Consider the following 26,511-nt stretch of genomic DNA (forward strand, 5'->3'; position numbering starts at 1 on the left):
TTTCTACACGTGACTTTTGATGCATTATTCCTTTTAACTCATAGAAATCTGTCATTTTAAATTCTAAACCATTGTCACTTCTTATACATTGTATTTTCTTTCCAAATTGTGTTTCAATTAAGTTGTAAACATTTTTGAATATGTTTCTGACCTCAGATTTGTTTTTCATCAAGTATACCCAAGTAAATCTTGAATGATCATCAACTATAGTAAGGAAAAATCTGGAATCATTATGGGTTGGAATTGAAAAAGGGCCCCATATATCACAATGGACAATATGGAAAATACAACTTTCATTATATGAATGAATTTCAAATGGTAATCTTTTCTGTTTTGCCAATGGGCAAACAGTACAATGATGATCAACAAATTTATTGGAAAGGCTAATATCTGGTACATTTTTGGAAAGAAATGATAGTCTAGACATTGAAGGATGTCCTAATCTGCTATGCCAAACTTGAGAGCTTATTATAGAATTTACAGAATTGGATCTATGTGGAATAACAACATCACTAGCACCTGATTTCTGCAGTAGATAAAGGCCAGCTGATCTTCTAGCTATACCAATCATCTTCCATTGGGTAAGTTCCTGAATAAGGCAAAAATCAGATGAAAATATAAATGAGCATTTCTGATATGAAGTGAGTTTACTCACTGAGAGGAGATTATAGGAAAAAGATGGTACACAAAGTACATCTTAAAGAATTAGATTTTCAGATATCTGAACTATACCAATATGAGTTACTGGTACAGTATTTCCATTTGGGAGTTTAACAGAAGTGTTTAAAAGCTTTGGTGATTGAAGTAAAGATGTCAATTGAATGAGCAATATGGTCTGTAGCACCTGTGTCTACAATCCATGTATTATCAGATATTAAGGCTGAAACTGAAGCACTTAAAGAAAAGGTAGAATTTGATGATATACCTTGAGTAGAATGAGCAATCAAATTAGAAATGATATTCGCAGCTTGATGATTGGTATTATCATCAGGTTGTGGGTGAATTAATGATAACAATTTTTGATAGTCTTCTTGAGAGAAAGGCATTTGATTAAAATTCTCAAAAGGAGTACTCAAGATTTGACCCGAAAGCTGATTAGCAGTTGCTGTAAATCTTCCCTTCTGTCAAAAATTGGTTGAGTTCTGTTTGAAGCCTGGAGGATAACCATGTACCTTGTAACATTTGTCCACTGTATGGTTGTTCATACCACAGTGAGTGCAGAACAACTTATCTCTTTTCTGTTGTTGTTTTCCAAGAGCAAACCTTTTCATTGCTGGATTTGTATCTTGAACTTTGCTCATAAAAGCAGCAGTATCAATCATGTTATGCTTGCTAATCTCTCTCTGTTTCTCTTCTTGAACATAAAGAAAACACTTTATTTATATTCGGCAAAGGTTCTAACATTAGAATTTGCCCTATGATATGAGAAAAACAATCATTTAACCCCATTAAGAACTGCATCACATGCTGGCGATCTTGATAATCCAAGAAAATTTTTATTGCATCACACTTACAGTTTCTTAGGGCTCCACATGTACATGTTGGAATTTGATTATAATCCAGCAATTCATCCCATAGGGATTTGAATCTTGTATAGTAATCTCGTACTGATAAGTCCTCTTGTGTCAAAATTGATAAATCTTTCTGTAATTGAAAGATTCTTGGACCATTTCCTTGTGTAAATCTGTTCTTCAGATCTTCCCACATATTTTGAGCTGTTCTTGCACATATGATGCTACCTCTAATTTCTTTTGAAACAGAGCTGATGATCCATGAAGAGACCATATTATTACATCTCTACCACAGTTCATATGCAGAATCTGTTGAACTTGGCTACGAAATTGATCCATTCACGAACCCAATCTTATTCTTGGCTTTTAAAGCCATCATCATGGACCTGCTCCATGTATGATAGTTTTCTCCAGTGAGGACATTTGACACTAGTATGTTCCCTGGTGAATAACCACTTTGTAAATGGTAATAACTTGGAATATTCTCCACATTTGATTCAGATACCATGTAACAGAGTAATCCAAGATAGAGGAAAGATAGGTCTGATACGAGAGAGATGAAATTGAAAGAATGTATTCTTATTGAGTTGATTTCAATTACAGAATAATAGGTCTGTATTTATAGACTAATACAGACGTGTAAAGCTGTAACTGAAATAACTAACTCACTGTGTAAGCCAATGAAAATCATTACACGTGTTTATTCTAAAAATCATTTTATCAATCTATAATAGTTTATGTAAATGGATTGAATAGGCTCAAAATTAACTCTTTTAACTTAATTAAATTTAGCATAATTTTATATAAATGTTAAAATCACAATATCTATAAATATTATAAAACTAACTACAAGTCCAAAATTACAATCCAAACAATATAAATATCAAAATTAAAATTCTAACAATTTTACTTTTAGGTAGGAATATATAATTGTAACTTTAACTTTCTTAACGTGTTATAACGGGTTGATCCGTTATCAACCCTTTAAGCAGTCGTGTCTTAATGAGTCAATCCGTTTTGACCTGAACCTGTTAAAACTTAATCCTAACACACTATTATTGTGTCGTGTTCGTGTTAAGTTAACGAGTCGTATAACATATTACTACCCCTACCATCAGTCTTTTTCTACTGGACTAGAGTGCTACTATATTTTGTAGAGTAATATTATATATAGTTATGAAGTATATAAGTGTCGTACAGTTATTTAAAAAAAAAAAGAGATATATTATTAAAATATTAATTTTATTTTCATATAGATATCTTATTTATTCATTTTTTTAAAAGTAACTATGCGATACTTACACATTTATAACTGCAAGTATAATCATTTCTTTATTTTGCGTTCTCTAGCAGTAAAAAATAAGATACCTTTTCCAAGACTTTCCAAGACTGATTGACCTTGTCTCTGTTCTTTGGTTTATTATTCTTAACGAAGCATCCAAATTGAAGTAATTTCGACTTAATGCAATATAGTACTTGTTTTTAAGGTGATTGGCTATGCATCAGATCCAGAATTTTCATTACAAGCACCCCCCTAACTTTTACTGTACAATTCCTTGACTGGATGTATTGAATAATTTGAGCAAGTGCCTCTCTCTCTCTCTCTGTCGGACAAAATTGTGAATCTGTTTTGTGATGGATAGAGATAGCAATACACTAAGTTGTTTATTTACAATTACTACCCTTGTAATAACTTCACTTATGGATTAGAAGCCAGGGGCAAAGAAAGAAAGAAAGAAAGACACAGAAAGAAGAGTATTATTCTAAACAAGAAAGAAAAAAACTTTCATATTGATTAAAATCAACAACCCAAAAATAAAAAAATAAAAAAAAAGAACCTTACTTCATAAATAAAAAAGAATAAATCATTGTCTTTCTTGATCACTAGATGCAACCAATTTGAGCTCTCCACCTAGTGCCGCAACCTACAAGCAGGGACATCAGCATTTGGCAGGTGTGCAAATACAATAGAGTAGGGAGCCACCTGTATTGGGGTTAATGAATTTACGTATACAGGCACAAATGGAGGTATGTCCCCAGCAGAATTTACAGCTAAAATATTTCCATTTAGCAGGACAGTTTGGCTGTGTAGATCCCCATCTTTTGCTGTTAGATGGAACTCCTCTCTTATATTTCCGCCTTTAAAAGGTGGAGGCAGCAGAATGGTTTTTCTTTTAAAGGTCCCAGTACTATTGAAGGCTACATCGGCATAGACGGTGGTGCTGTTGTCTAGGTTCATTAGTAATAACGTGATTCCTCTCTGCATAATGAAGAACCCTTCATCAGATCACAAAAAATTAAACATATTTACCTGTTTTTGTTTATGAAATACGGATGGAACTTACGGAAACTCTTGAGCAGTGAGCATAAGCACGTATTTTCTTTGTTCCAGAAAAGCTAGTTGGAAGAACATTTCTTCCCATTAATCGGTGCCAAAGAAGAGCACTGTAATATCAAACAGGGATAAAAAAAAAAAAGTTTCTTAGTAGCAGTTCAGAAAGTGTCAAACACACTTCCTTGCATTTAGACTCTTATGTTCTGTTGAAAATGAAAATTAAGGTCTCCAACCTGTAGTAGTCTGGATTTGGTTCAAAGGTAGTAGTGTTGAGTAAACCATAGTTTCCACCAATAAAACTCTGTCTGCAGTAAGTTTTTGTGTCATGAGCTGATGACATTCCTAGCTGATCCAAATACCTGATTATCACATCCAAAGTAACAAAATGTTTAAAGTAGAATCGATTGTTAAAAAAAAAAACCTGATGTTTTTCTTCTAGATCATAGTCAATTACCAGAAACTAAACACAAATGCATTTGTGACAAGATGATGGCCACTGTTGTAAGCACCCCCTGACTCTCCAACCCATGCAACTGCTCTAGTTGAATACATCTTGAGGATGTCAAGGAGATCCTTAAATGTATCATACACGCGGTCGAGGTAGGACGGATCCAGAATCTTGTTAACAAGGTTCTTATCAACTCCTGTAATTTCAGATAACAATTTTTAAGTAGACGAATTCGAACCCGAAAGAGGTGCGAAAAATCAGCTTGATCGAGCTAAAATACCTGCCCCCAGATTGTATAAGTGGTGGGTGACGGCACCCAAAGTTGGGGTCGTCCTGTCTATGAAATCTATAAACCATTTCTCGTCAAAGAATCCTCCCGGTGCTAGGATTAGTGGCTTGGGTTTAATTCCCTTGTAAACTCTTTGGACTATGTCCGCCAAAGTGGTAGTGTCCAAAGCATACTGATCTGCTAGAACTCTGGTTCCGACTCCTCCCGCACACAATTCATTTCCTATCCAGGAAATAGGAAAGTTATATCCCTATGAATTACTCTCAGAAAAGATAATATCAAAGACAATTTCCTGATTAGGACTAAACCTGGAAGATATTATGACCGAAGAAATAAAGAACACAAAACAGAACATCAAACATTCTTTTATGTGTTTCAGCATGGATAGGACATGTTTAAATTACAAACAAGAAAAAATATTATTCTTACCAAGCTCCCATCCATGAATAGTGTAGTTCTTGCTGACGGTATAACGCATGAAAGATTCAGCATTTTTGTGATCCCAAGTTCCCGTTGAAGTTCCATCAGGCTGTAGAGTTCTTCCAGAGAGAGCATTCAGCCCGAAAATAATTTTAGCCCTGAAATAAACCAAGGGACCTTAGGCAGTTCATCTAGTAGAAACGAAATCACCAGGGTAAAAAGAATGAAAAATTCTTGTTAGGTACCCGGTTTTCTTGAAGAGAGCATTTAACTCATCCCATCTAGGCATGGGTAAGCAACCATGAGAGAAATTAAACATGGCTGAGGAATTTTGAACAAAAGGAAGACAAGGTTGCCGGTTATCTTCTGTATCATATATGATTTGATCTTCCAAACTGCCGCCAAGTCTAAGTTTCAAGGGAGAAAAGGCTGCAGCATGATTGAAAGGAAAATCTTAGACTCCAGCAGAAAGAATAGAGAAATACATGATCATAATTAATAAAAAGAAAAATCACCAAATGTTAAGGTATTCTCACCTTTTATGGCATTTGCTAGAATATTGTTGCTCAGATTCTGCACATGAATAAGATCAAAGAAAATTTAGCAACAACACTCTTTTGGCTCAAAATAAATGGACATTTCTGCATCAAAAATTTATATTCTTCAACTAAAATACATGTAACATCGTTTTTCCCCCTTTGAATCTTTGGATATGCACTTGTCCAGTAAAATAATTGGACGTGTTGTATTAGAAAAAGGAACTAAAACCAAACATACAAAAACGGTAGGACTGCACGTCAAAACAGATGCCGTACAAGAAAGGAAGATAGAAAAAACGTGGTTATTATCATGTAATGTAATCCCCATATCAAACAAAGAAGGAAACTCAGCAGCGATGGCAACAGCAACGGATTAAAGGAGAAGAAGAAACAGAGAAACATTAGAGAAGGCCACAAACCATGAAAGATCTTGCGCATTACTCTTTGCAAATATCAAACATCGCACTTTGCTCGTACAAACATACTAGTTATGTAATTCAAGACTCAAAAACAAGTGTATAAAACACAAGGATACCAGATTGAGCAGAGAGGCATGACCCCAGCTGCATGTTCCATAATCACATTTCTCAGGAGGCCACCAATCTAAGGTTGCACATATAAAATCTTTATCAGTCCTCCCGATGATTGTTTGGCTATCAACAAAAACAGTCCCCTCAGCACTCCCATCTCCACCCACAGCAGGAATGATGGCGCTGTGACTAAACACACACATCCAAATTCCAATCCACACAAGCAAAACCGGAGAACTCATTCTCTGATGAAGCAAAAAGTAAAAAGCAAGAAACGCTAAGGGGGATACGTTTATGTACGTAGCTCTTCACTCTTTAGTAAATGGAGTCCACCAAGAGTGTAAAAGAGGGAAGAGGACGATGATTGAGATTACAAATTGGGCAAGATATTTATAAGCACAATGAAATGACATTTATATGCTACGTGACTGTTAACAGGGATTGCTTAGCAGGCCAAGTGCATGTAGTTCTCCACACGGCTATGTAGTTTGAATAATATTATTAGTTCAGGGTTGGGCTTCAGACCATATCTTCTATATTTTATATATAAAAAGTGTGTATGAAACGGAAAATCTTATTTTAACGGTTTTTCTTGTTTTTCCGTTAAAGTTAACACCGTTTGTTTTAACGGTTTGGCATATAAAATGAAGACATAAATGTTGAGAGAGAGCATTCAATGTTGTTATATGATTTATTAATCTCAATAATTATAATACTTAATAGTTTATATAATAATAAGTAATTAAAGATTAGTTATTATATTTTTCTCTTTCTCCTTAACATATACACGTGTATTAGGTGCATAAGACGTGAATCCCTAAGTATAATATACGTATATTATACGTTTCATTAACTCAGATTATTGAGTATTCCAAATTTAAAAATCTCATATAATATATAATACAAGTGTGTTTAATCAAAGTGTTTTTTTTTCTCATGGTAGTAGGACGTAACTTCCGCTAAGTCATATTCCATACGTGGGCTTGCTATGATAGGCACGTGACAAAAGTCGTGATCCTTGAGCTAGTCAAGAAAGAGTAAATTCGGCCAACAATTTCAAAATATATTTTATGATTTATATATATGCTATATATAGAAAATATTATACCACAAATTTTATAAAAAGATTATTTTTTAACTTTATGTTGTCCCTGATTGACTCAACTAACAGCAAAATAAGAATTTCAATATTGTCTCTATTGATTGTCTACAGGATGATATAAATTGATGAATTATAATACAAATGCCAAACGACACATATTTTGAACTACCGTTTGTGTTAGACTTTTATTAAATTTTTCGTATACATCTTTACTAAAATTATAGATGTTATAAACATATATTAGATTATATGATATTTTGAACTAATTTTTTTATTTTCTCCAATATGCCTTAAATTATTAAGTGACATCAATAATTTTTATAAAATATATATTATTTTTTACAAATAATCATTTCATAAAATTAGACACTTAATTTTTATAAAACAAGATTTTCCGTTTCATACACACTTTTTATATATAGCACTTAAATCAGGCCTAATGGATCCCTCCAAAACGGCGTCGTTTAGAAGACATTAGGGCTCCTTTTTCTTCCTCTTTCTTCTTCTCTCCTTCGCCTTTTCCCTTATCTTCTTCATTCCCGTTATTAGTCCCTTCTCTTTCTTCTTCTTCTTCATTCCCTCACGCGACACAACGGCAGCGGCGACTCCGTGCTTCGATCCTAGGCGTTGAACTGGATCTTTGTCCACCAATAAACGGCGTTCCGGTGCGATCCACTGGATGCAACCTTCGGTGCCACGTATTCGTGGGTTTCGATGACAAAACTTCTGAAATCGCGTCCACTATCTCCTGCAACCCCACGATTCGATGACTCACCTTCCTCCTCGCGCCCCTCAACAATGGATCAACACCGGGCACCAAGTCGAGCTTCAGTAACAGAGCCATCAGCGCCTCGTTCATCCTGAGCTTCGCGCGATCGATGGCCAAATCTATCGCCTCAGATCTCTCTCTCTGGTGTGCACGGCGCGGTTGTACAACGGTGTTCGTGTGGTCGACGGCTGCAATTGCTTTGTACGGAATATAAAGCAGTGTAAATCTTTATGTACACGGAAAAAAAAAAAAATGGAATTAGAATTCACTATTCATTACTATAGTAATGTGATAGACATTTATTATTATAGATATATATATACCAGTGGAGGGAATGTCCATACACCAATGGAGGGAACATCCTTTGGACGTTTGCTTAGTGGGGGCATAATTTATATAGTAATTTATGTGTAAATATGAACTTTACATACGAGTAAATATCCTATTTAAATATATAATTATAACAATAAGAAGTTTATATAAATTTAAAAGTAAAGAAATAAATATAAACTTTATATATAAGTCAATTTTATCATATTTTCTTATGCAAACAAAAGCATCAAATCCATAAAAAATAAATAAATTAGAAAAAATATTCTAACATTAATAATAAATGAAATAAATAAATTCAATATTTATAGCGGAAAAATTTGCAATAAAATTAATAATACATTAAATGAAATTTATTATCAATACTATTTTTAATAAAACATATAAGAGAAAAAAAATAAAAACAAATAAAAGACTATAAAAGAACCACAAAAAAGAAAAACATTGGAAAGATATTTTTTTTTGGGGTTCTTATTAAGTGAAAAAACATTATAAATTTAATTTTTTTATATTTTAAATTCTTAATACAATTTTATCTAAAACTGATATATAAAATGAAAAAATCTAAATAAATTATGTGCTAATAGGTTAGTAATGAAAATTTTTTATAAACATTATTATTAAATTTGCAATAATTATTAATGTATAAATTATAAAAAAATCAAATTTTACAACATTTTAAATTTGATTTTTTTATATTTTAAATTCTTAATACAATTTTATGCAAAATTCATATATTAAGTGAAAAAAATTTAAATGAACTATGTGCTAATATAGGCAAGCAATGAAAATTTGTTATAAACATTATTATTAAATTTTCAATAATGATTAATGTATAAATTAAAAGAAATAAAATTTGAAAACATCTGGTATTTTAAAATTTTAAAATAAAACATTGAAAAAAAAAGTAAGATTTTATTTTCTCACTACAAATTTATGAGCAATTATCATATTAATTTTAAAAAAATTTGAACACACTATAGGTTAATAGTTAAGTTCAAAATAATTTATAAGATTATTTATTTCTCACATATCAAGCAAAATTTTTAATTAAACTAAGCTGGCCCAATTCACTGCAACACAACACAACATCGTTAAAAAAAATGATTAATTTTGGAATAAATATCAAAGCATAAATTAAACAAAATTACAATAATGTAAATTTTAGTTTTTCGATATTTTAAATTTTTAATATAACTTTATGTACAATTCAAATACAAAGCAAAAAAATTTAAATAAACAATATATTAGTAGGCAGATCTACAAACATGTAACAATGGGTTTTTTTTTTCTTATTTGAAAAAAAAAGCCCAGCCCAATGCTCAACCCGAATTCAATAATAAAGCCCAGTCTACCAAACAACCCAAAAAGTCAAAACGATGTTGTTTCAGCACAGCAACCCTTAACCCATCCCATTCACACCTCAAAACGGCGCCGTTTTATAAAGTAAAAACCCTAAATATAAATAATTGCAAACCCACCCCCCACGGTTCCAGATTGTTCTTCCCCCCCCCCCCCCCCCATCTCTCATCTTTCTTCTTCTCCTTCTTGCGTGTTTTTGTTTCGGATCTACACTATCTCTCTTCTCTATTTACACTGTCTTTATTTCCTTTCACATTTTTTTTAAACCTTACAAATTTTAGTTTCTATATCTCGAATATGTAGAATTTTTTTTTTCCTTTCATTTGACGTATATTGGCTTGCAAGTTTTTGTTTCTTTCATCTATTTGTGCTGGGATTTATTTATTTGTTGGTTTTTGGCGTATTTTTTTGTTTCTTACTTGTTTGCTTTGATGTTCATTTATTTTTTATTTTTTGTTTTTTTTTTTCTGCGTTCAAATCTGTGTTCTTAATCTTTTAAAATTTCCATTCATGTTTATTTTTTATTTTGTTTGTTCTTACAAATCTGAACACATCTTCACATATCTGAAGAGATATGTGTTGAGGGAAAAATGAGCGTATTGACATATTCTTGTGAAAACCCATGTAAAATACTGTTGTAACAAGTGTTGTTGCGGAAAGGCTTGAAGCGTGCTTGAAGTGTTCCCATTATTGGTCAGAACACGTGACTTCGCTCGACCCTCGCTCAACAGGGCGCTCGAGCAAATTTTGGCAGATTGATTCGCTCGACCCTCGCTCAATAGGGCGCTCGAGCGAACTTAGGCAGATTGCACCACTCGAACCTCGCTCGACATTGAACTCGAGCGAACTCAGGCAGAGTCAACCGCTCGACCCTCGCTCGACACTGAGCTCGAGCGAACCCAGGCAGAGTGTGTCACTCGACACTCGCTCGAGCGACTCGGGCAGATTGTGGCGCTCGACGAATGTTCCAGATCTCTTACAATGTAGGGTTTTGAAGCGCCTCATTTGATGGGAACTATAAATAGAACATCTCAACTTCTGTTCTAAGTGTGGAGAATCAGAGCAAAAACCCTAAGGGTCTCCAAGAACTTCTTAGAGCAACCTCTCTTGGATAAACACTTCTCCACCACAATACACTCAAAATCAACTCTTACTTGAGTCCATTTAAGTGGACATTTTTTGTTGGCTGGAAGAGTCCGGAGCTGTTGTTGATGCAGAGATCGAGAGGTTCTCGTGGGTAGCTATAGGAAGGTTGGAGTTCCGACACTACATGCGTGTAGAGATCGAGTGGGTCACTCGTGGTGTTGCAAGCCAAGTTTAGCTACTACAAAGGTTTTGTGAGTGTCTCTAAATTGGTTGTAACAGACTAAAATTTCTATAGTGGATTTGAGGTGGTATCTTACACCCGGAGTGGTTTTAGATTTTGAAGATGTTCTTCAAATGAGTTTCCACTCCGTGATCAAAATCATGTGTTGATTATTTGTGTTATTTGATTCATTTATTAACTGCTTGTTTGTCTAATTTTCAAAAGGCCATAAAAATTAGATTACACCTATTCACCCCCGTCTAGGTGTAGTGTTGTGTAAAACCACTGCTTTTACAATATGTCTTTGGTTTATTTTCTTGTATTTATTTATAGATCTGAACAGATCTTCATAGATCTTAAGAGATCTGTTTGTTCTTCTTGTCTCTTATGTTTTTTTTTTCTTGCACAAGTTTTTTTTTCTTTTTTTTTTCTTTTTTAAATCTTGCGTTTGTTGTTATAGTCATGTAGTAAATATTTTTTTTCTTGCATTTCATGTATATTCGATACACGTTTTTTTCCTTGCATTTCAGATTTGTAGAATAATTTTTTTTTTGCAATCTGTGTTCCTAGGGTTCTCCGTTTCCGATCCAAGTTTATTTATTTTTTCTTGCACTTGATTTCTTCTACTTTTTTTTTTCCTTGTTCTTCACCATTTGATGTATATTACCTTTGTATTACTTATAAAAAAATTTTATTTTTGTATTTTTCACATCTACAGGACAACTTTTTGTTTCCTTTTGATCTATCTTCCTATGCCTTTTCTATGTTGGTTCAAGTTTTTTTTTCCTTGTTGTTTGGCCTTTTTTTTTTAACACTTATTGTTTTTTTTTTGGTGATTTCAGTACATACATTCTTTGGTCATTTCTCTCTCCTAAAGCACGAGCAAATCAGAAGACAAAAGATGGGATTTGTTTTATTTGTTTAAATTTTTTTTGTTGGGGTTATTTTCTGTAAACTACATATGTGAATATGCAAAGATCGTTTTTATTTTGTTTCTATTTTTTACTTTTTGCTGTGACGCATATGCATATGCATATGATGTAATTATATATACTGTAATATTTCATTCATGCAATACTGAAAGAACAAAGAATAACAAACATACCTAAAACTGTCGAGATTCACGAGTAGCACGAATCCGAAGGACACAAGCATTTTTTTTTTTTTGAGAAAGTGAGAATACAGAACACAAAAGAATGAAATGCAAATATTAAGTTTTAAATTTGTGGTAGACGAAGTGATAAGATCCTAAGTGTAAAAAGACAACAATAGAGTTCTCCCAGGAGGAAATAGATAGCATTTTATGCTAAAAAATTCAGGAAGATGTTTGCCCAGAAAAACCCAAGACAAGAGAAGAGAAGGTTCGAAAGTTTCAATGGAGGTTCAAGTTCAGAAAACCGAGAAGGGAGCTATAAGCGAGAAACTAGAGCTGTCAAGGATAATATTCAGTGCCATGAATGTCATGGTTTTGGTCACATTCGATTTGAGTGTGCAAATTACAAAAAGGCCAAAGAGAAAGCTAATGTTGCTTCTGTGACGCCCCCAAATTCCGTTTAGGATCGGACGGACATTTGAAGCGTCGAGACATGCAACACAAGGTTACCTGCCCCCGTTCATGACATATAAGATGCAATATTCCTAACATGCATCTAACAATATGCAATATTCGCAGCGGATAAATTTTTTCTTTAGCAATACTATGCACCAAATTGAAAATATCTCAAATGCTTAAAACATACTTCATACATAAAAATCCATTGAACAACTAAGATCACAACACTAGTCCAAAATGGTTATGATCCAAAAAGTAGTAGAGATGCAACTCAATCGTACAAGTAGTAATTTACGTTAATTACTATATCAACATTTATGTCGCACCGTCACTTAGTCAACTGTGTCTAGTTGATCAGCTCCTGATTCTCTTTCAGGTCCTGTAACAAGATCTACCATTCGGGGGGAATGGTAGTTGGGACTACCAAAGTGAGATTTGATTACAAATCTCAGCAAGTTAACAAAAAACTTCCATACAGACTAATGATACATGTATGACAATAAAAGCATAAATGCATAATCAAATTCATAAGTAATTAAAGCATAACTTAGCGTACAACATAACATAATTGACATAGATTAAATTGAATCATGAACTGAACTTGACTCGACATGAACTTAATCTGAAACTTGACTTAGCATGAACTTGCTCTGAAACTTGAATTAACATGAAAAATACATACTCCACAGTTGTTGTGGCCCCATGTATTCTACACAAACTTGACTTAACATTAAAAATACATACTCCACAGTTGTTGTGGCCCCATGTATTCGACATAAACTTGACTTAACATGAAAAATACATACTCCACAGTTGTTGTGGCCCCATGTATTCTACGTGTAAATACATACTCCACAGTTGTTGTGGCCTCATGTATTCTACACAAACTTGACTTACATGAAAAATACATACTCCACAGTTGTTGTGGCTCCATGTATTCTACGTGTAAATACATACTCCACAGTTGTTGTGGCCCCATGTATTCTACGTGTAAATACATACTCCACAGTTGTTGTGGCCCCATGTATTCTACGCATCACAATTGTAGTAAAATACATACTCCACAGTTGTTGTGGCCCCATGTATTCTACACAAACATAATGTACTCAAGATGAAACGTGACTTGAACATAACTTGAAATACATGACCAACTTGAGATAGAAACATTTCGTAACATGGCATAACATATAATAGACAACATATTTAACATGACATACTTACAACAGTGAATATTACATGACTTGACATACATGTAATAGATGGCATACTTAGCATGACGTACTTGTAATGTACAGTAATACATAACAGAATATATTATGTAACAGATAAAAATTGATGACAGAATAAATTCTGTATAATAAACAATTACGTGATAACTTGGCGTGGGATGACATATATGATAACACACATACATACACTATAGTTCTTTTACTTAGCACACATACACAGTAGACTGCTAGTAAGTTAAAAGCTAACTTACCTCGATCTCCGCGTTTCTTATAAAACCTCAAGCGCGATCACGAGGAACTGTAATTAGTGATTCTTAAAGTTAGTACTAAATCACTAATAATTTGAAATATGGAAAAATACTAACTTAAAGAGTAAAATTTTCATTTTACTTCCTACATGTAGGAAAATGACCGTTTTACCCATAACTTAAGGATTTTGCATACTAACTCCAAAAGTCACCAAAATTTACATGCCTCATGTAAATTTTATCCTCAACTCAAATATCAATTTAGAAAAATTTAAAACTAATCACAACTATTAAAACTCCATAGGGCCAAAATTCTCATATGCTATTTCTATTGATTTTTGTTTCTAACTTGTTTTGATCAACCTTTTGATCTATGACTTATAAATATGTGATCTTCAAACCAAACCATCACATGGTTTAAAAAGATGTCCTAAAACATATATAAGCTTCTAATTCAAGATCACATGGTTAAAAATTAACCAAAACATAAATTTAGCCAAGAACATCCACACTTTGGCTTATCTGAATATCTCTTTGTATAAAATTTCATATCTTTGAAACTAACATCAAATATCTTCAAAATAATAATATAACATGTATATAAGATGCTTAGGATCCTCCAATAAAATTATCAAAGTCATTAGAATAGGTTTAGACCACCAAAGAGTTAAACTTTCTCAAAATAGAAACTGTTTTTCTTCTTCCAGTTTCTAAGTTTCTAAATCTAAGCAAATATTTCATCAAAACCTTCAATCATGCAAAAATCCTCAACCAATAGTCATATATACATGTTAACAATACTCCATAAAAATTTCGGACCAATATCTATCCATTAGCTTGGTCAAAAACTCCAAACTATAACATATTCTCCAGTTTATCTCCCAGAATGACCTTTCTATAGTTTACACAGTATTTTACTGACCAAATGATCTTCAAATGGGGCAAATAAGATATCCATGTAAACTAGACTCAAAAAGGAACAACTTATATGAAGGAGACTTTATGATAAAACACTTACAACAACTTCGAAATGGGCATGCAAAAGAACTCCTAAAAGCTGTCCGAGAGAGAATGTTTGATATTCTTTTAAAGAAACGTGTAAATGAAGATAAGTTCGTGGGTGATGGCTGGAGATGCTTATGGAAGAGATAAGGGATATGATAAGGCTGGAGTTGAGAGTTGAGTGTGGTTTTCTCCTACCCAAAATATCTATAAAATATTATCTCAAAATATTCTATCCAATAATATCTATAAAAATCAGCTCAATATATTTTCCAAATGTGGAGTAGACTTGGAAGAGTAAGGTGGCTAAAATATTTCTATGTGTATTTTAAATCTCTATTCTTAAGATATTTTTCAAATGTGTATTTTGCTTAGGTGTCATGATCTCACACCTTGATTTCCTTCACAATTCCATCTAATGGTTTCTCTTTGTGCCAAGTATCTAATACTATTCATTATGTGTGGTTAAGATCTTGCCAAGTGTCCAAATAAAATATCGCTATCCTAATTTGGACATTTCACACTATGATTTTGAAAACACTGCGCTCAGTACATTTACCGAGGTTACTATTCACTCCAAAAATAAACGTAATAAACTTAGTACTGAAAAATTCTAAATATTTAATTAAGCCTAGTGGTGTAGACTATAATGTATTCTGACACTTTTAACTATCTCAAATAATTAAAATCGCATTTCTAGCACCATAGTGAGTGATAACACTAACTATGTTGACAGGCTAAAATTTATGCGATTAGTCGATTCGTGTAAACTTACAGAGTTTTCACGAGATTCCTAAAGTCAATAGAAATTCCTTAATTGAATTTCTAGCGGGCTGTTACAGCTTCCTTGACTGATAGTGAGTCTGAGTCAAGTGACTCACAAGAGAGTTCTCCCAGGAGGAAAAATCTCAACTACATGGCTTTCACTTCCTCTGTTGTAGGGAAAAGTCATAGCAGTGAATCTGTGGTTGAAATTGAGAGTGTTTCTGAAAATGAATTCGGGGATGAAGATGACTTGCAGGAAATCTATGAGAAGTTGTATAAGGAATGTGTGAAATTGAGGAAACTCAATAAAGCACATATTGAGGAAATAGATTTATGCAAAAGAGAAAATGAAGGACTTCAAGGCAAATTAAGAGAAGCCATTGGTCTAACAGATGAGTTACAAAAGAGGAATGTGACTTTGGAAGATAAAGTGACAACTCATGAAAATGAGCTAACTTTGTTAAATACTAAGTTGCAGAAATTCTCCATTGGGACAAACCAGCTTGACAAACTCCTAAGTTCAGAAAAGTCCTCTAGTGATAAGAGTGGTTTAGGCTACTTTGAAAAGAATCCTGATGCTCATTCAAGCTCAAAAACATTCCATAAAAGTGTGAGAAACACAGTGTTTGTTCCTGAAATGATTGAAAAAAGGAAGGCTCATCCATCTGAAAACGGTAAGAAGCCTTTGCAAGTGCAAAAATCAGTTCCTCCTCCCAAAAGACAAGGAGCTCGCAACGTGAGCCCCATATGTCATCACTGTGGAAAGCTAGGCCATATTAGACCAAACTGTTTTAAATTAATGAGTCACTTTGTGCATGCTCCTGCATTCGTTAACAGTAGAACTGCTTATCCTTCTGGAAGAGGTAAGAATTACATGAATGACCCTAAGAATGTCTCAACCTTCTTGAGACAGAGAGTTCACAAAGCAAGCCCTGTGTGTCATCATTGTGGTAAGATTGGTCACATCCGACCAAACTGTTTTGAGCTTAGGAGGCACACCAAGAGAATTGAAAAGCCATTCTCAAGAAAATGGATACCAAGGTGGATCATCCAAAAGGGGAAGACGCAAGCCACACATGGTCTTAGTGCTGTAGACTAACAGGTATGCATCACATGTCTTTTGAGATTTGTATCATATACCTATGTTTTACAAATGTTTGAAACATGAGTATCTCTTGTAATCTGTGACTGGCATCACACACTTCACTCCAAACTCAATCAATTGACATTTCACCACTTGTGAGTTTACTGGAGAGGCAATTAAAGGTGGTAGGAAGCTTTACCTACATACGAATTGACCACGGGCTAGATGACCTCATCATGGTTCGCTTGTGCAAAAATATGTATCTCAAAAGGAAAAGAAAAAGTGAAGTTGTAATAAATAAAAAAAAATGTAAAGAACAGAATAAGTTTTCTGTTTTCTTGAACATACTGAGACAAGTATTTAAACAGAAAGATTCAGGTCCTAGCAGCATTGGGTTTGACTTTTTGTGTCTTGAAAGAGCTTCCCAAGCACTTATGGTTTCATATTCAGCCCAACCTCACTCACGCCTTACGGTTGAAATTTCTTGATTGAGCGAGGACCGCTTTAAACACGCATGTTGTTCTTGACATGTAAAGTTTTGATTAAACCAGTTTGAAGCTTCTCCCTTATTACATGACAATCGATGTCTATGTGTTTTGTTCTCTAATGGAAGACTGTGTTAGTTGCTATTTGTAATGCTGCTTGGTTATCACATAATAACAAGGCTGGATGTGAGTGAGGGACATGTAAATCCTTGAGTAATTGAACCAACCATGTTAATTCACATACTGTTGATGCCATAGATCTGTACTCTGCCTCTGCAGAGCTTCTAGAGATAGTCGTTTGCTTCTTAGATCTCCATGAAATCAGTGAATCTCCAAGGAAGATATAGAAACCAGTGACATTTCTTTTGGTGTCAACACAGCCTGCCCAGTCTGCATCTGCAAAGGCCTTTAGGTGCAGCTTTGATTTAGAGGACAAAAAAATGCCTTGTCCAGGAGTCCCCTTGATGTACTGCAGCACCCTATTTGTTGCTACAAGATGTGTATGTCTAGGCTTATCCATGAATTGAGAAAGAACTTGTATCGAGTAGGAGATATCAGGCCTTGTGATGGTCAAATATATTAATCTACCAACTAGCCTTCTATATGCTGCTCGATCATCAAGCAAAGTCCCTTCTATTTTGCTTAGTTTTAAGTTCTGTTCCATTGGAAACTTTTGCATTTTACTCCCCAACATCCCACTATCCTCAAGAATCTCCAGTGCATATTTTCTTTGGCTAAGTGAAATCCCATTAGCTGATCTAGCTATCTCGATGCCCAAAAAATATTTTAAAGGTCCTAGATCCTTTAATTTGCTGTCTAGAAATAACTTGAGTTCTTCAACAGCATTCATGTCATTGGATGCTATTCATATGTCATCCATATACACAAGTAGGGCTATGAAGGATGAACCAGAGACCTTAATAAAAAGGGAGTGGTCTGTAGAAGACTGGATAAAACCATGTGAAATCAAAGTTCCTGAAAATTTGCTAAATCATTGTCTCGAGGCTTGCATCAAGCTATAAAGTGACTTAAGCAATTTACAAACTTGTTTATTCTCCCCCTGTTTAGCAAATCCTAGTGGTAAACTTATATAGACTTCTTCATGAAGTTAACCATGCAAGAAAGCATTGTTGACATCTAATTGTGTGAGATGCCAATTGAAAATGAAAGCAAGAGCCAAAATGGTTCTAACAGTTACCATTTTAGCGACTGGGGAGAAATTATCATAATAATCAAATCCTTCTAGTTGGGTATAACCCCTGGGCACTATTTTATTTCAATTGTCCCATCTGACCTGAGTTTGACTTTGTAAACCCATCTGCACCCTATGAGAGATTTACCATTAAGTGGGGTAGTTAATTCCCAAGTTTGATTAGCTTCAAGGGCTGCTGTCTTAGCTGCTATAACTTGTCTCCATTGAGGATGAAAAACAGTCTCACTAAAGGATTTTGGCTCAGAAATTGTGGATAAATTGAGAGTAAAAGTTTTATGAGAGGGTGAGAGATGATGATAATAAATTGTAGAGGCTAAAGAATGAGGATTACCTGCTTGTGGAGGACCATCAAAAGAGGAAGACTGAATTGGAGTCTGAAAGGGGAGGAGCCTGAGATGAAAATCTAATAAGTAGCCAGGAACTCTTCTAACTCTAGTAGAAACACGAGTAGGTAAAATGGGAGGAGCTAAAGAAGAGTTAGAAGGGGAAGAAGTGTGTTCTAGTTCTTGAGATGAAGAGAGCTCTTCATTATGAGTTGAAGAAGAGGCTTCTAGGTCTAGAGGTTCTGTGTTGGAATCATAAACATTGGGTGAAAAGTCATTGAGAGGATATGAAAGGGTATTGGGAGTACAAGAGGGGAAGCATTAGTTGAAGGGGGGTTGGTAAAATAGAAGTAAGAAATGGGAAAATTGACTCATGAAACACTACATCCCTGAATATGAAGACTATTTTAGTTGTAAGATCATAGAGTTTATAACCTTTTGTAGCATATGGATAGCCAATGAAAACACATTGTTTAGCTCGAGGAGAAAACTTGTGTCTACGGCTGAAAGGTGTTGTAGCATAGCATAAACACCAAAAAACTCTTAAATGATTAAGAGAAGGATTTTTTTAATAAACTGCATCATAAGGTGAAATGTTGCCTATAACTGAAGAGGGGATTCGTTGAGGAGGTAAGTGGCAGTCAATATACAGTCACCCCAAAAGGAAAAAGGAAGACCAGATTGAAATCTAAGGGATCTTGTAATGTTTAAAAGGGTTTGATGTTTTCTTTCAACCCTTGCATTCTGTTGTGGTGTTTCAATGTAAGATTTCTAATGTATGTAGCTTTTAGAATTATAGAAATCAGTCACGAGGAATTTTAGACCATTATTAGTTCGAATACTTTTAATTCTAGAGTGAAATTGAGTGTTGAGAAGTTCAAAAAAGGCTTTGAGAATGGACCTAGTATCAGATTTATGTTTCATTAAGTAGGTCCAAGTACATCTAGTGCAATCCTCCACAACAATAAGGAAATATTTGAAACCAGAATGAGCGGGCACAGAAAATGACCCCCAAATATCACAGTGTATAAGAACAAAAGGATGAGAAGAAATTGAGCTACTAATATTAAAAGGAAGGCATTTTTGTTTTGCTAGAGGGCAGGTAGTACAATGAAAGGAGTCTGAGTATGTAATCTCATAGTCAAGTTTCTGTAAAAACTGATTCTAGAGGCAAAAATGTGCCCAAGTCTAAAGTGCCATAAATCAAAACAACATGGTTTAACAAAATTACTAGAAATAGAGGTATTCAAGGTTGCTTGTTTGTAGAAGTATAGGCCATCTCTCTCTTCACCCACTCCAATCATCTTCTTGCTGGTAAGGTCCTGAATCAAGCAAGAATGAAGCATGAAAATAAGAGAACAGTTAGAGTTAATACTTAATTTGCTAGCTGAAATTAAGTTGAAGTGAAAAGTAGGGACACAAAACACATTAAACAAAGTAAGGTCAGAGGAAAGCTGAATTGTGCCTATATGAGAGACAGATATGGAAGTGTTATTTGGAAGTTTAACAATTGAAGAGCAAGGGATAGAAGATACAAAGAGAGAAGGATCATTGATCATATGATCCAAGGCCCCTGTATCAATGATCTAGGTGGCAGAAGAATAAGATACATGATGAGAGGAAGAGAAGGATGTTATACTTAAGACATTGTGAGAAAATGCTAGGTTGGTAGACTAAGTGTCTGAATCTGTTGGTTTCACAGAATGTGAATTCAACATAGAGATGATTTGGTGGTACTGCTCATTGGTGAAAGACATGGTAGCAGAATCTCATGTCATAGGTGAAGAAACATTAGGATGAAATAAATCATCATAAGTAGCAGGATTGGAACCTGAAGTAGTATTGCCAGAAGTTGTAAAGGGCTTATTTTTGAATTTAAAGCTAGGTGGGAAGCCATGTAGTTTATAGCATCAATCAACAGTGTGGCCTAAAATACCACAGTGACTACAGAGAGGTCTCTCTTTAGCATAAGAAGGGGTTTGCCTATTGGTTCTAGTGTAGTCTTGTCGAGATAAAAGGGCCATAGGTTCCATAGGAGGTGTAGGAAGAATCTCAGGTTGTCTTTCTTCTTGATGGACTAAGGAAAAAATTTGGTTAATGGGTGGGAGGGGTATCATAAGAAGGATTTGAGCTCTAACAGCCGAGAAAAACTCATTAAGGCCAACTAGAAATTGAATGACATATTCAAAGTGTTGAGCAGTAACAACATCTTTGAGGGCACCACAAGAACAGAGAGGAAGGGGTTCGTAGTTACTTTTCATCCCATAGACTTTTGAGGATAGTAAAATAGGTAGAAACAGAGAGTCCCTTGAGAGAGACCAGATATTTGCCTTTGAAGTTGAAAAATGCATAGGCCATTAGCTTGAGAGAAACGGTCTCTCAAGTCATTCCAGACTTCTTGAGCATTGGCAATATATAAAACACTATTAGCAATTTCTTTACAAACAACATTTAGAAGCCAAGAAAATATCATTTCGTTGCATCTACACCAAGGACCAAAATTAGGGTTATCAGCATTAGGTCAACTGATAGTTCCATCGAGAAAAACATGTTTGTTTTTGGCTTCTGAGGCAATAAGCATGGACTGGTGCTATGAATGATAGTTGTCCCTTGAAACAGAAAGGGGTTGGGAGACAAGCATGGCGCTTGGGCTCTCCAAGTGATGGAGGTAATAAGGATTGGAAGGATGATCAGGGTTCACAGCAGGTGGAGGTGGAGGTGGAGGATCACCAGAGGTAAACATGAGGAGCCTATTTGGCAACTGAGAATAGAAAGAAGAATGAAAAAAACTCTTTTCTCAAGAGCTTTCTGATACCATGACAAGAAATAGAAAGTGGTCTGTAAAGAAAATCCTTTACTGAAATGAATTATCTGTTACAAAAGGTGGCTGTAGTGGCCATTATATATATAGAAGGTGGCCTCTGCTCTGCACTATCAGAGCACTAGAAAATAGAAAATAAATTCAAACAACTTACTACTGTGTATAAAGACAGAATGTACATATATAGAGAATATACAAATATGTAAAGAAATATATTGTATTACAACTTTTAACACCTGACTTATTGGAACCTTATAAACAATAAAATTTTTTTATTTTCAAACAAAATTTTCATACATTATTTATCTTTATTTTTATCTCAACATATCCCATCTTATCACTGTTATGTGATTGTATTGATATCGACCTTTTTTCTTTGAAGAGTAGGTCCTAAGTTTTTCCGTCCTTTAACTTGTAACAATGGTGGCGTGTGAGTACAAAATATTTACATATATGTGGTCTGGTGGGATTATTGGAGTACTGCCTGTATTATTGGTTAGAGAAGAGACGTACGACCTCCGTTTTTGCCAATAATTATCTTTACGGTTAGGGAAGAAGGCAATTGGTCTGCGTCTTTATTTTTTGTTTGAATCTTTTTAGTGCATGCATTCGTCTAGACGTGTTTGGGATGACAGGCTAGACTGCACGTACGTGGCCAATGTATGTATGGACGCGCGTGGTTTACATGCAGTGGATAACCATGTCGATCGATCTACTTTGCTGCTAGCCTGCTATTGTGTGGTGAAGAGTCCAAAAGGAATAAAATCCATTTAATAATTGGATCAGGATGATTTTTTTTTTTTTTTGGGTAATCTCAAACCAAAGTACTGAATTACTTAAACTACAAGAAAAATTCGCCGAAAGTAAATTTTAAAGATGATATCTTTTTTTAAGATATATTAAATTTGTTTTATAATAAAAAATAAATAATTTTATAATCTAATATATCACATCAAATTATTAATTTATAAATTTATTTTTATATAATTTTACAAAATATATAGGGTGGAAAGTCGCAATACACTGGATAAAAACGTACGTTATGCTATTAAAATTGTTTATAAAAACTAATTATTTCACATATTTAGTGTAATAGGAAGAGAACGTTGTCTGTAATTAAGAGTAACTAATAATATTTACTGTTAAAGATCACTAGCTTTTCCTATGACGCTGTACGGCATGCATGCAGATTAGTGCATGCAGTCTGCACCTGCATCTTTGTGATTTAAAGCTGGTTCCAATTGGAGTTGGAGAGCTGGGTGTGATGTGTTGGCATTCTTGATCTGGGGTCCATGCAGGAACAAAGAAATACGAGACAAGTCTTTGTGTAAATTTATTCTTAAGAAGGCTTGTATTCCAAATTTAGCCACAGCTTGCTTAATGGTACTTACATTATTATACAATATGCTGATCAGTACGGAACAAAGAAAATGAATTATTGATCTTAACATTATGAAGCTAGCTGGTTTTTATGCCAATGAAATTCCCAGCTAGCTAGCGAATTCCAGATGCATTCATACTTAAACTCTTACTGTTTCAAGAGCAACCGTCCCTTTTTGAAAGCACTCGTAGTTGATAGCACCATAATTCTTCACATTTCTATACAACCTCGGCCTATTCTCGTCTATTAGGAGGTCCACGGGGCCAATCTCTCTATGTGGCTCTGGCTCACTGAATGTTGCCACTGATAATCTCATCTTTTCTGTGTTGGTCACCACCCTGTGCATCGGACTCTTGAATATCCCGTTGCTCATTATCTGCAACCACGTTATTTTGAAAAAATACGTACCCATGCATGTTAAGTGAATAATTAAAAGTCATATTGATAATTAATTAGCAGAATATTAAATGCATGCAAGAACATTTGAAAGGAAGAAATTAATTAGTTAATTACCTGCATTTGATCACCGAGGTTCACAAGAAGAGCATCGGGAATTATAGGAACTCTAACCCATCTGTCTTCTATGAAAACTTGAAGACCTTCTACTTCTCCATCTTGCAAGAGAATTGTAATTCCTGACCTATCGGTATGAGGTTTGACGCCAAGAACCTGATCGGGTCTGGAGCAAGGTGGATAGAAGTTGAACCTGGTTTGCATCAGTACGCGGTCTCCAAATTGTTTCGAGAAGCTATCCTCTTCCAACTTCAGTGACTTTGCCATAGCCTTGAACAGAAGATCGATCACAGACTTTGTCCTTGTTCCATATTCATGTAACATCTCTCTACACCAAAAATATATATGTATAAGAAATTAATCTCTTTCAAATTAAATATCATGTCATCACAAGAGCTTCTATAAAACAAATTCAGTTTCGATACTCATGTTATAGTACCAAACATGTCATGATCATGATAAAGTATATTTGATGAGTGGAATTAATAGAAAGAAATGAGATCGAGAGGGTAAGTACCCAAAGTCAGTTGGATTTTGGGGCCAAAGATGAAGCCTTCTTAGGTCTTCAGGAAAGACCCTGAGAGTAAGGCGATAGGACCAATCAAGAACTTGCTTTTCTGACACAACAACATCGTTTCCATAGCCTTCAGACTCATTGACTGCTCGAGAGTACTTTTGTTTCTCTTCTGCTGGTAGAGCAAAGAATTGCTTTGCAACTTCACGTACCTTGTCCAGAAATGAACTTGACATCCCATGACCTATTGCCTGAAACTTGGAAACAATTCACAAGAAAATATATAGGCAGAATTAGGGCTATAAATGAAGAAAAACGAACGGTGGATATCAATGGTTCATTCCTTTTCAATTTCCAATCAACTGCTAGAATCATGTGGATCCATCGTATAAACTACATTGTACCACTCCAACAATTTGGACTGGACTTGTGCCTAAAAAATAACAGCAGTTTTCTCTAAATTTTATTAATTTGACCCAAAGTCGTCCAAAATGGATTTGAGATAGTCAAATTGGGCTGAAAGGTGAAAACTGGACAGAAATGAAGTTGGGCCGTGTATACACTGAAACCAGGCCGAATGGTTGTATGGCCCAATAAAAGAATTAGATCCAAAAGGTTGGACAAGATGTTTGAACTCTAGAAAGCAAGCAAAAAACTGGGCCCTAAAAGTCAAAAAGAGGTAAACTGGCTTGAATAATTGGGCCGTAAAAAGGTGAACTTGGACAATCAAGCTGAATGGGATATAGTTTAATTTCAATAGAATGGGCTTAAGCCCGCACTCAAAAGCAGCAAGATCTTTAACCTAGAAAAGCGAAGCAAGTGCAACTACCCCTACAGCTACAAGTCAACCCGACGATCATCTTCTTTTACAAAAAAGGAAGGTTGGTTCATGAGAAGCAGGAGAATGGATCTTCTCACTGTTCATACCAGAAACCGAAAAAAAAAAAAGAGAGGAAAATCAGAGAGAGAGAGAACAGGAATCTGAAAGTGGATTGTTAGCATAGGCCAAATACGATCCTAAATCCACTGTAAACTGGATAGGTTTCTGTACTTGCTTATCTTCACATAATTATTGTTTTAGGTTAATATAAATACAGATTGGACATGTCGAGAAAACACGTTGCTGTTTGGATAAAGCATGGAAAGCAAGGGATCAAAGCAAGGGATATTGGGGGAGAAAAAAGAAAAAGGAAAAAAAGAAGGTGGTGGGGGGATCTTTCTTAAAAGAAGCAGAAAGAAAACTTGTCGAAGAAAAGAAATTGAAGTTAATTAGAGAGATAAAACTGATCATAACCTGGAAGCATCCTCCTGAGCTTAAAGCAGATCTTAGTTTCTCAAGTTCATCCTCAACTTGTTTAGAATGATGATCATGTGATGGAGATAGCTGGGAAGAGAAGAGACCGATATTGATAATGGGAATGGAACCTAAAGAGGGAGAAGACTCGATAGACCCAAAGGTGGAATCTTTAACGATGTACTCAGGTGGAGGTTCATCGCCCTTGATCGACATTTCCTCAACAGAAGGAAGAGCCATGCCGTGTTGCCCCGTGACTCATGAGGTTAAACTACGATACAATAATTTATAACTCAGACGTACTGCTAAAACTTGAAATAGTTATAGAGCAAGGATCGGTTTGTAAATTGCAAGGTTAATAAAAAAATAAAAAAAACCGTACGTGATTTTAAAGGGGTTGGAGCATTTTTCAATGCTCTTTGTTCCCCCAGGCAACCGAAAACAATGGCAATTGGGTAAAAGATAACCGACAAAACATATTTTAAATGGCCTAAATGTCGGCATATGTCTCAGACCCTCTCTCCATTTCATTTGTCTTCTTTGATTAATTAGTCTTGAAGTTGATTAACAATGAAGCATTTTTAATTTTTGTACAAAAGGTATATGTAGCACTTCTCTTTAAAAGAATAAAATAGAGTCCGAAGCTACTAACCCATAATATATATATATATATAGATGTCAAATCGTATTAACGGATCGTATTTGTGTCTTATTAAAATATATATATTATATTATATAGGTCAATCCTAACCCAATCTGTTAACTTTATCGTGTCAAAATCTCAAACCTTAACACGATCCATTAATATAACGGATCGTGTCGTATCAATCTGTTTTGACCTATTAGTGAATATTGCAAAATAACGTTTCAAACTGTTTATATAAATAGATTGAATAGGCTCAAAATTAACTCTTTTAACTTAATTAAATTTAGTATAATTTTATATAAATGTTAAAATCACAATATCTATAAATATTATAAAACTAACTACAAGTCCAAAATTACAATCCAAACAATATAAATATCAAAATTAAAATTCTAACAATTTTACTTTTAGGTGGGAATATATAATTGTAACTTTAACTTTTTTAACGTGTCATAACGGGTTGATCCGTTATCAACCCTTTAAGCAGTCGTGTCTTAATG

At 34.6% G+C, this 26,511-nt stretch overlaps 3 protein-coding genes across 3 annotated transcripts; all 3 read right to left on the reverse strand.

The window, feature by feature from the left end:
• Positions 1–3,286: 3,286 nt before the first annotated feature.
• LOC122305211 (heparanase-like protein 3) lies at positions 3,287–6,424 on the reverse strand. Its single transcript, XM_043117571.1, has 9 exons — positions 6,078–6,424; positions 5,540–5,576; positions 5,249–5,432; positions 5,013–5,161; positions 4,575–4,805; positions 4,301–4,490; positions 4,080–4,205; positions 3,857–3,956; positions 3,287–3,771 (listed from the first exon to the last, which is right to left on the reverse strand). Exons 1-9 carry the CDS (start codon positions 6,312–6,314, stop codon positions 3,424–3,426), a joined length of 1,602 nt encoding a protein of 533 aa, XP_042973505.1. The 5' UTR covers positions 6,315–6,424; the 3' UTR covers positions 3,287–3,423.
• Positions 6,425–7,754: 1,330 nt separating this feature from the next.
• On the reverse strand, positions 7,755–18,156 carry LOC122304936 (uncharacterized mitochondrial protein AtMg00810-like). The gene is made up of 2 exons (XM_043117197.1): positions 17,547–18,156; positions 7,755–8,131 (listed from the first exon to the last, which is right to left on the reverse strand). The coding sequence occupies exons 1-2, from the start codon at positions 18,154–18,156 to the stop codon at positions 7,755–7,757; spliced, it is 987 nt and encodes a 328-aa protein (XP_042973131.1).
• Positions 18,157–22,985: 4,829 nt separating this feature from the next.
• On the reverse strand, positions 22,986–25,641 carry LOC122305212 (protein SRG1-like). Its single transcript, XM_043117573.1, has 4 exons — positions 25,366–25,641; positions 24,075–24,322; positions 23,558–23,885; positions 22,986–23,420 (listed from the first exon to the last, which is right to left on the reverse strand). Exons 1-4 carry the CDS (start codon positions 25,603–25,605, stop codon positions 23,184–23,186), a joined length of 1,053 nt encoding a protein of 350 aa, XP_042973507.1. The 5' UTR covers positions 25,606–25,641; the 3' UTR covers positions 22,986–23,183.
• Positions 25,642–26,511: the final 870 nt, after the last annotated feature.

The sequence above is a fragment of the Carya illinoinensis genome, chromosome 3 (assembly GCF_018687715.1).
Source record: "Carya illinoinensis cultivar Pawnee chromosome 3, C.illinoinensisPawnee_v1, whole genome shotgun sequence".
Classification (NCBI taxonomy): Eukaryota; Viridiplantae; Streptophyta; class Magnoliopsida; order Fagales; family Juglandaceae; genus Carya; species Carya illinoinensis.

Excerpts from the sequence above, each read along its gene's own strand:
- LOC122305212 (XM_043117573.1), bottom strand. The coding sequence starts at position 25,605 with ATGGCTCTTCCTTCTGTTGAGGAAATGTCGATCAAGGGCGATGAACCT. Across the intron at positions 23,886-24,074 it reads CAAAATCCAACTGACTTTGG|AGAGATGTTACATGAATATG; the intron begins GTACTTACCCTC and ends TTTTTGGTGTAG. Across the intron at positions 23,421-23,557 it reads ACCTCGGTGATCAAATGCAG|ATAATGAGCAACGGGATATT; the intron begins GTAATTAACTAA and ends ACGTGGTTGCAG.
- LOC122304936 (XM_043117197.1), bottom strand. The coding sequence starts at position 18,156 with ATGAATGCTGTTGAAGAACTCAAGTTATTTCTAGACAGCAAATTAAAG. Across the intron at positions 8,132-17,546 it reads ATCTATGGCATCAACAGTAT|CCGTCGACCACACGAACACC; the intron begins GTGAATTAACAT and ends AAGCAATTGCAG.
- LOC122305211 (XM_043117571.1), bottom strand. The coding sequence starts at position 6,314 with ATGAGTTCTCCGGTTTTGCTTGTGTGGATTGGAATTTGGATGTGTGTG. Across the intron at positions 5,162-5,248 it reads GCTCTCTTCAAGAAAACCGG|GGCTAAAATTATTTTCGGGC; the intron begins GTACCTAACAAG and ends GGTTTATTTCAG. Across the intron at positions 3,772-3,856 it reads CTCACTGCTCAAGAGTTTCC|AGAGGAATCACGTTATTACT; the intron begins GTAAGTTCCATC and ends TTCATTATGCAG.